Raw genomic sequence first — 12,521 nt, 5'->3', positions numbered from 1 at the left:
AAATGCCTAGTCAGTGCTGAATATATCTGTAGATAATGTTAATCTCTATGAAAAGGTTAGCTTTCTAGATAAATAATTTTACTCTCTATGCTTTTTGAACAATAAAGTGGCATGTAATCGCTCATTTCTCAGGTGTGTCCTAAAAAAGATATGATACTTGTATCTGATGGAGGCAAATCAGTTTATCAGTTGCACATCAAACATCTGCGATATTTCCCATTTTGACAAATTAATTGAGCAAAACTGGTTTTTAGGAGAGGTTATTTAGCGGTGACAGGAATATTTATCACCACAGGAATAACAATTCCAAATGGAAACATCTCCTCTTCCTCATCAGGGTTTGCCTGGGGAGGGAGGAACACAATGAAAGCCAAATCCAAAGTCTAAAAGAAAGCTTGTCCTCCTGAATATGCTTAACACAATCAGCATTAGTGGCATCAGTTGGTTATACAGGCAAGGACAACGCTGAAAGCAGTTGCAGGTTGTACGGTTTAGGTAGGATCTAGTACTTTTAAAAACATCCTTTTCCAGACCCTTTATGTAGAAGATGTCTGTGTGCAGGTGCTGCCTGAGAACCAGAAGTGAAACCAGCAGCACACAGGCGTTTTACTGTGATTTAGAGGGGGCACTTGTTAAAAGATCTGATGTTTTTGTTTACATCCAGCCTCCTGCCTGTGTGCTCCCTCCAAACACCACTGGGTACCATTTCTTTGCATCTGCGGTGGTGTCTTTTTGGTTTCAAGTAATTTTGAATGGGAGAGGAGTCCCTTTTTAGAGATGACTTATGTGGAAGTTGTGTGTGAGGGTGCAGAATGAGCGTTTTGGAATGCAGAGGGGATGCGCTAATTCATGCAGCGCAAGGGGAGCCAACGCTGCATCTTAAAACAGGGCGGGGGGTAAAGCAAGGATTTTTTTTCCCCTTTCTTTTTGTCTCTGTTGATGTGCTTCATTCATGGATAGTTCAAATAACTCCTTAATGGAAAACCTTTTTTAAGAAGTTGTTTTCTTCTGGTTTAAATGCCTGTATATTTTACATACACGAAACTCGTTTGTAACTTGCTTTCCTCCCTTCCCACCCCATCCCAGAAATTCCTCTTTGGAGTTTTCCATTGATCACATATTTTCTTTGAGAGTGAGTAAATCAGATCAGTTTGGCATATTATTATGAAGGAGATATAGTCCTTCAAGTGTTTTCAGTTTTAATAATTGAAATGGGAATAATTTTACTTTGGTTTTGACTTTCCTTTTTTGTGTGGTGTTGCTTGTCAGTTAACAAAACAAAGCAGAAAAAAGTAACCCCCAACCCAGCTGCAGGAAGGTGCAGGTGTCAAAGCCACCAAGTTAAGATGTTGGTCTGGAATGCTGGCCCTTTTTCTGTGCAACATCCAGAGCATGCAGATAATCCTCTACATGCAGTTTTGGTGGTAGAGGCAGCACCCGGAGACTGATCCAGAGCTCCCTGGGCACCCACAGGGATTGCTGCCCAGATGATGATGGAGGAGAAGTGCAGAAGAGATGTTTTATTCCTCTCTTTCCATCTCCCTGCCCCTGCCAAACTCCCTAGACAAACCCAGACTGTGACCTATAGTTTCCAGAGTAGCTCTGAATGACCCGGTATGCTGAATTACAAGCCTGAGAAATGAGGGATTAATAATTCAGTGATTTAAAATCAAAATAATATAAAATGACAACCAAAGCTATCCTGTTGATTTCCCCTTTCTTTTTCCTCAGATTGACCCTAAAGTTGCGTTTCCCCGACGAGCACAGCCCAAGGTAAGTAGGAGGATCGATAATAGGATTTTAGGCACACAGAGAGTCATTGTTGCCTGGCAGTTCGGGTTTCAGCCGGGGAATTGGCAATGAAAGCTTTTAAAGCCGAGTGCTGCTCTCGGGGGGATCAGGCTGTGGCTGTGGCCCAGGAGGCTGCTCTGTGTCCGTGCAGAGCTGGTCAGTCGGGCTGGACGGCAGGACCGGTGCCGGAGCTGCTGCCGCAGCCCCGCACAGCTGCTCTGTGCAGGGTGTTGTGCCTGGTGTTTATGAAGAGTGTTTGGATTAAGTGCAAGCTTCAGGCTTGTTTTGAGCTGAGCTTTTAGTTCTGTGGTTGTGATGGATGGGGGATATATCTCTGCCTTCATTGTTTGCAAATTTTCTTTTGTATAACTCGAGAGATGTGTGCGGAGTTGTGTGTAAGCCTTGGATGGCAAGTTTCTGATGAGGCTCTGGGGGCCTCAGGGTGTTGTTCTGCAAGAGCAGGGGAACAGTGAGATGTGAGCGTCCAGCTGGTCAGGCTGGCTGGAGCAGTGGCCTCTGGCGATGGTGTTGGCCAGTCCTCGCAGTGGCGCAGCGATGGTGTAGGGACACAGATGCTGCTGCCTGTGCGCTCCCTCCAAATGCCACTGGGTGCCATTTCTCCTGGAGGAGCTGCCTGTGGAATACAAGTGGCTGTTGCTCTTTAGGTTGTGCCTAATGAAAACAAATCAGTCTCAAAGCCGAACTTGCAGCGTGTGAATTTTGAAAGCCAGAGGCTGAAAGAAAACTTTTGTAGTTGACTTTTTTTAATTTGTTTTTGAGAGTCTATTGGAAAAACTTAATTTAAGTGATGTATGGCACTTGTGTGCACACTTGTCATCTTGGGCTACTTCAGTCTTCAGGTAAAAATGGGAGGAAAAGGCTGCAAAGTTGTAGATGCAAGTCAGTAAGGAAAAGTGGTTTAAAGGTGGTGGTGGGAAACTAGCTGACCAACTGCCTGAACTGTTACTGCATACAGCCCCTCATGAAAGCAAGCAGTGTAACTGTGTGTGTTGAACCATGATGTTAAATATTGCACAAAACAGGCATCTAGGAAAAACCCTGTGCCATTTAAAACTCCTAGGCAATAGCACTGGAGAGGTGCTAGGGAGTTCTTTAAAAGAAAAAAAAAGAGAACAAACCCCAATAGCCTGCTCACAGAATTTAAAACCAGACTAATGTGGGCAAATGTTTAGAGGTTCTTTTCTTCCTAGGACATATCTAATAACTAACTGGTGAATAATAGCGTGCCTGGCTTGCCTCTGCACTGAGCAAAGAGTTTATAGCGTGTGGGGCTTGTGGCTTCTGGATTATGTTGTTGGATGGATGCCGTCTGTAATACACAATTGAAAGTTACCAGGATTTTGATCTTGTGCTTGATGTCCCTATCCCCCTTCCCAATACCTTTTAAAGGTTAATTGGCATTTTAAACTGTCTTCAGTGCCAGTTTCTACTGTTTCTACAGTATTATTTGGAGAAGTCTGTAATGCTTACAACAGAGCTGTTAAGCTATCCCATGTGATTTCTTCTCTAACAATTAAAAAAACCAGGACATGTTTTACATCGAGGATACTAGTGAGTTAAATTTTTGTGTTAAAGAATGCAAAATCAGGTCGTATTGACAAAGGAGTTTTTGTTTTTCTACACGTAGGGGGTTTTTTCCCCTGGTTTTTAGTAACAGACATCTTTCAAGTGTGGGGCAAATGCTGGAATGGACGTCAAATTCCACTCTTAGCAGGAGCTCGCTCTCTCTGGAGAGGTCAGCAGTGTCTCTTGCTACTTTTTACACATTTGTCCTTTCTAAAGTGTTGGGATTTCTACGGGGCGCTTAAAAGTCTGAAGATTGAAAACAGCCTAATTTGGAGACTGGAGAAAATCAGATGCAATAAAGAGCAGATTTTACATCAATTATGATGTATTATTTTGGCAAGCATTTCATAATCTGGATATTTTGTTTTCTGTTTTTTTAATTAGATGCTGAATTAAGGTTTTGGACTTTAGTTGTTCATTTATCCCAGTTGAATAGCGAATGCTCAGCGTTAAAATGTGACTGTACTTTAGTCTAATTAACTAGCTAATGCTTGGGTCTGTGGAGATTAATGGCATTTAATGAAATGTCTCTGTCTCTCTCTAGGTGCAAGGGGAGAATTTGTTTTTTGTTTTGGTTTTTTTTTTCCCCTGAGTAATCTTCCTTCCTGGTATGTTTAGCAAAATGGGGATTTGTTTTGTTTTTTTTCTTTTCCTGTGATTTTCCTGGCACTGATGGGGGCTGAGGTGGAAGCAAGGCTGGGGGTGCATTCCCCCTGCTCGGGCTTCCTTCCATCCATCCCTGTCCTTCCTTGAGGAGCCTTTTTCCCCTCCTCAGCACGATTAACTCCTCAGTGGGCACATCTGAGCTTTGCCACTGCCTTTGCCACCCCCTGTGCCCGTGCTGCTCCTGCGGGGTCACGCTCACTTGTTCCTTCCCCTCCTGATCCACGGTAATTGCCCAGCCCTGCCCTTTCAAACCCCAGCCCTGTAAAACGCTTTCTTTCGGGCTTTTTAAACCCCATCTCCGTGGTTTGACACCTCTCTGGTGATGCAAATTGGTTCCTGAGCAAGCAGTGGCAGGTTGTAACAGCCCAGCATTCTTCCCTGATTTCCTTAGAATGACCCTCACAGAAAATCCTCGCTGATTGCCTCCAGTGGATTACCGGGATGTGTAATCCTGCTCTCCTTGGGAAGGCCAGGACGACTTGAAGCCATTGTTTTAGGAAATTTGCTGCAGGGTTTAACTCGTTGGGATTCTGGTGAATATATATCTCCTTCCTTGGGGCTGCTGTTCCTTGATAAAAATCTGTCTTGCTTCCAAGTGCTGGAAGGCACTCTGTAAAAGGAGATCATTTATAACTCTGCTGACTTAAAAAATCCTTAAAAAGCAGCAGTGATGGGGCGCCAGTAGTTTTGTACCCCCTTTTGAATATTGAAGACTGCAATAATTTGGCTTTTTACTGTACGTAGCCTGCCATTCCTGATGTTACCTGCTCTGTTAGGTTGGAGAAGCCTTATCCAATTTAACATGTTCATTAGATATTTTCAAACGTAAGCAATTTCCTCCCTCACGCCTCTGCCTTAGGGATTTATTTAAAAAACAAAACAAACCTGAAGAGCGAAAGGACAGCAGCCTTGGTCAATGAAGTAGCTCCTTGGCCATGAAAATGTCCTTGGTTTAGGAATTTGGATGCTTTGTTGTGCAGAGCTGTGTATGAAACAGAGGCAGGTAAAACTTCAGCCAGAGTTTACAGTTAGTGAGGCTGCCCAGGGAGGTGTATTTTGTGCTCAGGTTCCTCCAGGGTGGGACTGAGGTGCTCGTTCTTCCTGCACTTACTACAGGGGCATAATGTGTGTGGTTGGGAATTGCTCCCAGTTCAACAAGCTGGAGCTGTTTGTAGTAAGGTGTGTGGCATAATGAGCACTGCGGATGTGCCCTGCTGGCTGTGGTCTGGAGCCTTCCTGGAATAAAACAGGGTAGCTGCTGCTGCTGGAGCTGCTCCCGTGGATCACTAGTGTGGGCTGGCACCAGGTGTGGAGTGTCTGGTGTCCTTTCTGCTGGTGACCCTGAGTGCAGGTGGCCACTGCTTATTTTACTTTGGGGTTTAGTCTGTGTGGATTGGGTATAGAACACTGGTGGCCATTTGGTCACAAAACAGCAGAAGGACTTCATTGGGTGAGGGAGGTATTTTGTTTGGTAACGGGCTGGGGATGCAGGGCACCGATGTCTTTATTAGATGTGTTATTGTCACAGAGGTCAGTGCAGGACTGTCCTGGCCCCTCTGTGCCCCAGCCAGTCCCTGTTACCCCCATGGTGCCGGCCATGCCCGTGGCCAGCCTGGTTTCCTGTCTGGCTGGGCACGTGGGCTCCGAGCAGTTGTGCACATCTGGTCCTTCTTCTTGGGCAAGAAGCAGTGTCAACAACTCTCCTTTCATGTGAGACGCTGCTGGTTAAAGCCATGTGAAGCTGCCTGTTCCAGAGCAGCAAATGGAGGGCATGCCCTTTTGGAATAACACCCAGGCCAACCTAGGATTTTTTTTAAAGCTAACCAGTGGATTTAGATGTCTGATTCCAATTAAGTTAACTGTGGGTGGGGTGTCTGCGTCCCTTGGCTGTCTGATAAGCCTCAGACAGAGTAGCAGGGAGAGATTTTATTCCAAAGCAAATGATGGACCTTGAAAATCAAGAGTTCTGTTTGTTTCCTCCCCTGCTTCTGCCTGTAAACTCCTCCAGGTTAGTCCTACTACTTCCCATCTTGTTTTAGATACTAGGTAGACTTTGAAGTTTCTTTTTTTTTTCCCCAAAAGAATGTGAACTGGACACAGTAGCAGAACTCAGGATTCTTCCTTCCCTGCCACCCTTCCTTCCCCACCAGTCTGTAAAGAGCGGCAAGGTCAGACCTTTTTTCCCGATGATTTTTTTTTTTTTTTTTTTCTTTCTAGATTCCCCTGCATTTGCAGGTCTGGGTGGAGTAAGAGAGGAAGTATTTCCTTCTCTTGGCATCAGGCACTGATGTGTAGCTTGATAATAATTGTGGTATCATCTGTGTGCAGAGTAGTATGAAGTCCTTCCCAGATGGTGTGGGATATTTCTTTGGGTGGTCCACGGCCACTGTTTGGGTGTCTTGCTCAACTAACCTTGATGTGAATCCCTTGTCCAGGGTAAGCTGCTCCTAGAATTTGCTTCCCTCTGGCATTGGATGGTCCAGTGGAAAAGTTTCAGAGTCTGAGTCTTGGCTGATGAACCCAGCTCCAGGTAGTGGAGGATCAGGGTTTGAAACCCCTTGTCCTTGGGCTGGGGTTTGTGCTCTCTGCGGTGCGGCTGAGGCAGAGGATGATCTGTGTCCTTGGATGCTGCAGCCAGAGGAAAACGGGGTTGTGCAGGGCCTTCTGTGGAGTGCAGTGAGTTCTGTCAGAAACAAGAGCTGAACTGGATTTTTGTAACTGTTGTTTTTTGGAGATGTAAACATTTATTTCTTCTCTCCAATCACTCAGGTAGATTGTTCATGTTGTCCTGAATCCCCACAGACTGTCTTGTACTTGTTAAAATGTCTGTATTTCCATTCTCATTGCCTAAGGATGTCTTTCATGTTAAGAATAGTCCTAATGTACTTTCCTTCCCTTTGACATACTGCTAACTAAAAATTAAAATTGAATACTGTCTAACATGGGACTTTTTTAAAAGGAGGTTCTACTTTTTTTCTGTTTTCCTGTATTGTTGGATTATTTTTAATGGTGTCTACCAGGTGACTTTTGTGCACTTGTATATGCCAGGAAAGGTTCTGAGGTAGGGAGGTCAGGGAAATGGAAGGAGAGCAGCATGCTGACACCCCTGTGCATCCCTCTCTGCTTCCAGATTGAGTACATCTCCTCTGCAAAGTGCTGAGCCTTTATCAGCCCGGGGGTAGGTCTACTAATGACTGATCTAAAACCATCAAATTCATTTATTTGTCACTGCCAGTGACAGGCCAGTTAATGCTAATGGATTCTTTTTTTAGCCTGTTGACTCTGGTGATAGTCTCATAAATGTTGTGAAACCCAAAGCATTAAGGGAACTTGGAACTTATTTTTAGAGGAGAGCTACTGAAACAGGGTGAGGTGGGGTGTGTGCATCAAGATGCATATTGTGCTGAGAAGGGAAAAAGAACAATTCTGGTTCATTAAGCTGTACTTTGAGTCTTTGCTGTTCCCAATAGTTACTTGACTTTTCAGTTGTATTTTAGTGTTCTCTTTCAACACATTTTGGGTCATGCTATAAAGTGAAGCTGTAAATAGTCAGTCATCTTAGGGAAAAATGATTTGTTTCAGAAAATGGTTCATCTCAGGGCCTGAATCTTCTCTGCCCCTATTGTGTGAAAGCACTTAAGCATATACTTAAGTTGGCATAAGCATGTGGGTAAGTGCTTTGCTGAATCAGCATGGACTCAAAGCACGTTATTAAATGCTTTGTTGAACTGTGAAGCCTGTAGCAGAAAAAGATTAAAAGATTACTTTGTGTATTTGACAGTACTTTGTATATGGTCAGTTCCATCCCTTCTCCTTCAGAGATAGGCAGTTTCATCTCTATCATATTCCCCCTCCACCACAGGATCTCACTCACAAGAAAATACTAATCTGCTGTTTCCTCAAAAAACTGATTACAAGGTCAGTGTAGCATCAGACTTTAAAAAAAAAAATCATTGTTGAAGCTTAATTTAGTCTTTAGCCCTGAAATCACACATTCTGTTTGCCTTAGTCACTGGAATAATTCTGTAGACTATGTGAGTAGTCTTCAACATGGCCTATGATTTTTACAATATTATTGCTGTAGAAATTGTGGTTTGCTGAGTAATTTGAAAGTTACCGTGAATCTTTGTAGTCAGATCAGCATGAGGTATTAATAAGTTACTTCTAAACTTTGGCATTTTACTACTCTCCTGTTGAAAGTATTTCTTCTATTTTTTGAGTGCAGAGAAAATCTGAAGAATGTTGGGAAGTTGTTCTCCCCTGCTCAGTCATTCCCTGTGCCGGGACTTCAGCAGCTGGGTATATTGTTGTGACTGAGTAGGCTTAAATTAAGATTGTACTTTGGCAACTTTGTGTTATAAAGAAGGACCCTGCTAAGGCTTATGCAATTCTGCACATGAGGAATAGTCCCAGAGAGCTCAGTGAGCACAGTGAAATGCAGACAAGGCTCCTTAATATGTTGGTGAAGTGTACGTGGCAGGAAGGGTGAAGGAAAAGAAGTATTGACAGCAGCAGAAAGCACCGCTGCCTCTGCCCTGCCCTCCCCCAGCAAAGACTTGCATTAATTTCCCATTGACTCTGATGTACAATAGGGAAGAGGTTTCAAGCTGACTGAAGGGGCAAAGGTCCAAGAAAACTACTGTAGCAAGAACTGATGCAGAGTGACAGTAATGAGGTGGCCTGGCAGGTGGGAGGGAAAAATGGTGGGGTGGGGGAAAGAAACTAATATCTGGTGAATTAAGTAGTTCCCAGGGTTTGAAGTTGTTAAGTCCCCTTGGTTTTATTTTCCTTCTTGTGTGCGACACAGCTCTGAGATGGGGCTGAGCACGTGGGTCCTGGTGCAGCTCCAGTCCTCCTGGCTCAGGGCTGGGTCCCTGGGAGTGCTGGCGTGGCCCAGAGGGTACAGAATTCTTTTGTAGTGCTCCCAAACCTGTGCTGTGCTGTTTTAATCAGTGTTCTAGTATTCCTGACTCAGAGCTCATCTTTATGTTCTTCTGTGGGTCAGTTTTGCATCAAAGAGAAGGTGAGGAGCACAGGGTGAAGAAGTGTTTTGAAGTTTTGATTTATTTAAAATAGGAGCTGTGAAGTGCCGACAAGACTTTAAGCTTCTTGAATGCTGGTGGAAAGAGAATGCCTGCTGGATAGAGAGTCTGGGGAGGCTTTACCCAATTGCTGAATAAACACTGTTCAGAAATCTTCCCAAAGGGTAATTTGGTGTGGTGTGAAAAGAGGTTGCAAGGAGCTGAGCATTTGTCCTAAGTATCCATGAATCCCACTGGACTGGGAGATGTTGCTCAAGTCGAGGCCTGGTTTGTGGCAAAAGCTTGCCAGCTGCAAGCCCTCAGCACTGGCAGGTTTGGTGTTTGTTGCACTGCTGGAAGAAGGTGTTGCTGAAGGGGATGTTGCCAAGGATTCTTCTGCAGTGCTTGCTGAACGAGTGAAACTCCTGTTTTCCTTTTGGCTGTGTTATCAATCATTTATGTTCAGAGCTGTGTTGGTGCGATTCCCTGCTCTGAGCCCGAGCTGTGTGCAGGGCTCAATATGTACATGGAGCATTTATCCTTTTGCCAAAGGTTTGCAAAGTGCTGTAAATGAGTGTAAAGATGTTCCTTTGCTGGTGAAATTCGCCTGCTTCTGCTGTTGTATTTGGCAGACCTACAGAGTCTATAGCAGCATGTTGTGCTCAATGAATTGTGGGAGGGAACGGAAAACATTGAAAAGAAGTCCAGAGGTAATACTGAGATGGGAAATACGATAGGAATTTTCTGAGGATTGGGAGTATTGCCCCACCTTTTGGTCTGGGGCTGCTACCGGACATTGTGTTGGGTGGTGTCAGGTGTTGTCTGCCATGTCCTCAGGATCCCTGAGAGATCTCTCCTGTGAGTACTGAGCAAGCCCTGAGACAACTACAGCAAAAACTGTTGGCTTCTTGCAGCAGGAGCTCCCTCTCCTCAAAAAGTCTCTGCTGTAAAGTGTTTGGGGTTGTTTTGATTGATGCATTTGTACCAGACAGCTCATCTTTCTCCCCAGTCACTTTCTGTAGGTCAGCTCTCAGACTCTGGCCCTGGATGGGTGGCCTGCTGAATACACACCAACCATTTGAACTGTAACCTCTTCAAATGCTACCTGGTGAAAAAACCCTCATAAAACCTGCTATGAAAATGTCCTGGGCCAGATGTTGGCTGGGGTTGAGAGCTGAGGAAGCAGAGTCTCTGTTGGTCACTCTGGTCTTGGCATAGCATGTAGCTATGTAACCCAAATAAGGCCCTGGTGGGCCTGGTACCGATGCTGCCATTGAGCCTGGATATGAAGGGTCAGAGAAAAAAGGGCAGCGGGGGATTATCCAAAGATCTCAGTGTGGCAGAGAACGCAGCCGCTTCCTGACACCCGGGTTTGATACCACAGTAAACGGCTGCCTCTGTCTGAAGGGGATGTTGGCAGCATCCCTCGGTGCTGGGGAGGAAGTGTGGGAGGCAGAGCAGCATTGTACACTGCCAGCTCTTTATGTGGCTTGTCTTTGAGGGGTTAAACTGGGTTTTTTTGTTGTTTTTAACGACTTTTGACTGTCAAATTTTATAAGGGAAGCCGTGACTGGAGTGGCAGCGCTCCGGTGGGTGGTGGAGGCTGTAACTGCTGAGGTTCCTGCCGTACACCAGCACTTCCGAACTTTGGAGAGGGGGAAGCAAGATAAGGACGTGAGGCCGCAGCATGTGAAAGGTAGCTGGTGGTGTGAATTATGGCTCACGCCGGTCTCACGGCTACAAACCAGCGCGGGGGCTCGGAGCAAGGGGGGAGCCCGGCAGAGGGTTGCAGTGGGCTCAGCAGCGCGTTGTGACACAGGGCTGCTCCTGGTGCCCTCAGTAACAGGAGGAGAGGGGGAAGCATGCTGAACTGCAGGTGTCCTGCAGGCCTCTGCCTCCAGATAAGCGTTGGCTTCTCTTCCCCGCAGCGCCGGGCGCTCAGCCATGCCGGACGCTCCTCCGCCCCCGAGGCCTGGCTCCTGGGAGCTGGCTGGCTCCTTTGTGCGGCACGGCCGTGCCTGCTCCTCTCTGGGTGCCTGTCGTTCTCCCTGTTGGAGCTGGGAGGGATGGCTGCCCTGGTGCCTCCGTTCTGTGCAGATGGGGAGCGTGTCCTGATGTGCTTGCGCAGCTCTGGGGACAGGCTGCCCCGGGATCGCGAGCCTCTGTCCCCTCTGTGCCTGTCAGGGGGCATTTCCTGCCCCAGCCTGCCTGGGACCCTGGTGGGAGTGGGTGGGTGACAGTGAAAAGAACCTGGAGAATCTCCTGCCGCAGCACCTTTTGTGCTCTGAACTCCTGCCTCACCTAATCCCAGGAACTGGGATGGAAGCAGCAGGTTCTGTGTGTGATGTGCTTGGCAGTGTATGTGTGAGGAGGGAATTCACCTGATCCTGGGAACTGGGATGGAAGCAGCAGGTTGTGTGTGTGATGTGCTCGGCAGTATATGTGTGAGGAGGGAATTGTGATCATCTTGTGTGATTTTTATTTTTTCCCCCCCTCTCTTTTTCATCCAGTCACATCCTATATCATTAATCTTCCAGATCGAATACAATGATAGTTGAAAGTCTTCCACAGTTATGAGTCCCCCAAAGTTTTGTGAGCATGGCTTTGATTTTGTGGTAGTCATAAGAAGTCAGTTTAGATTTCTGGGCATCTTTTTGTAGTTATTTCCAGTGGATATTTTAGTAGAGGCATTTGTCTTCTCTCTCGATTAAGCATGTGTATGCAATACAAAAAGAACAAAATATGGAATAGAAAAAAATAGTAAAACAATTCAGTAACCAGTCCAAAAGCCTTAGTGCTAAAGAGCCATGAAGAAGCTTTATTGGAACTATAATTGCAGACATAAGCAGTGATTATCTGTCTTTGTGCCTTTATAGTCCCCATCACTGTTATCTGAACGCATGAAGCTTATGCTAGTGTGAGCAGAACATTATTCATCTGGTGCTATGCTCTTGTAGTATGTGGAAAGTAACATAAAGTGTCAATTCATTTGAAAGTGATAGGGAGAGAAACAGGTAGGAGAGGACAAGTGTTGTTGCAGAACACATTACTCATGAATCTTATCCTGGTTGCAGCTGAAGGAATGCAGAGACAGGGTAAACTTCTTATATGGACATGGTCAGATGAATTTTTGCTGTTTCTTAATGTTCTTAGAGGTCTTGGGCAGGTGCAGCCCTTCATCGTTGAAGAGTGCCTTGGTGTGTTTCCTTGAAATGCTCTAAATTGGCTCCAGCTGAGAGAAGGGCAGCAGCACCTGTTTGTCTTGCATTCCTGAGAACTGGAGATTGTTGGATCAAGGCGGACAAATGGATGCTGCCAAGCACTTTTTGAGGTGGAACAGAGATCAGAGAGCAAGTCCTGAATTTCTTGGCTGATTATTGGTGCTGGTTATGCAGGTGAAAATGTGCTCTGGGCTGTGAAGAGGCAGAGGGAGGAAGAGGTAGTTTGGTGGTTGGG

General features: G+C 45.6%; 1 protein-coding gene across 11 annotated transcripts in view; it reads left to right on the top strand.

Moving 5' to 3' along the window:
- The window catches only part of MSI2 (musashi RNA binding protein 2), a 207,976-nt gene that overhangs the window by 3,451 nt on the left and 192,004 nt on the right, over positions 1-12,521 (top strand). For all 11 annotated transcript variants that reach the window (XR_014226992.1, XM_082294644.1, XM_082294650.1 and 8 more), the window contains exon 5: positions 1,732-1,773. Coding sequence is in view for 10 of the 11 variants with exons in the window: in XM_082294644.1 (XP_082150770.1) it covers positions 1,732-1,773 (42 nt within the window). In the remaining variant the exon portion in view is untranslated. The remainder of the gene's footprint in view (positions 1-1,731; positions 1,774-12,521) is intronic.

This window comes from Coloeus monedula (assembly GCF_965178545.1).
Source record: "Coloeus monedula genome assembly, chromosome: 20".
Lineage (NCBI taxonomy): Eukaryota > Metazoa > Chordata > Aves > Passeriformes > Corvidae > Coloeus > Coloeus monedula.
This window is presented reverse-complemented; position numbering and strand designations above follow the sequence as displayed.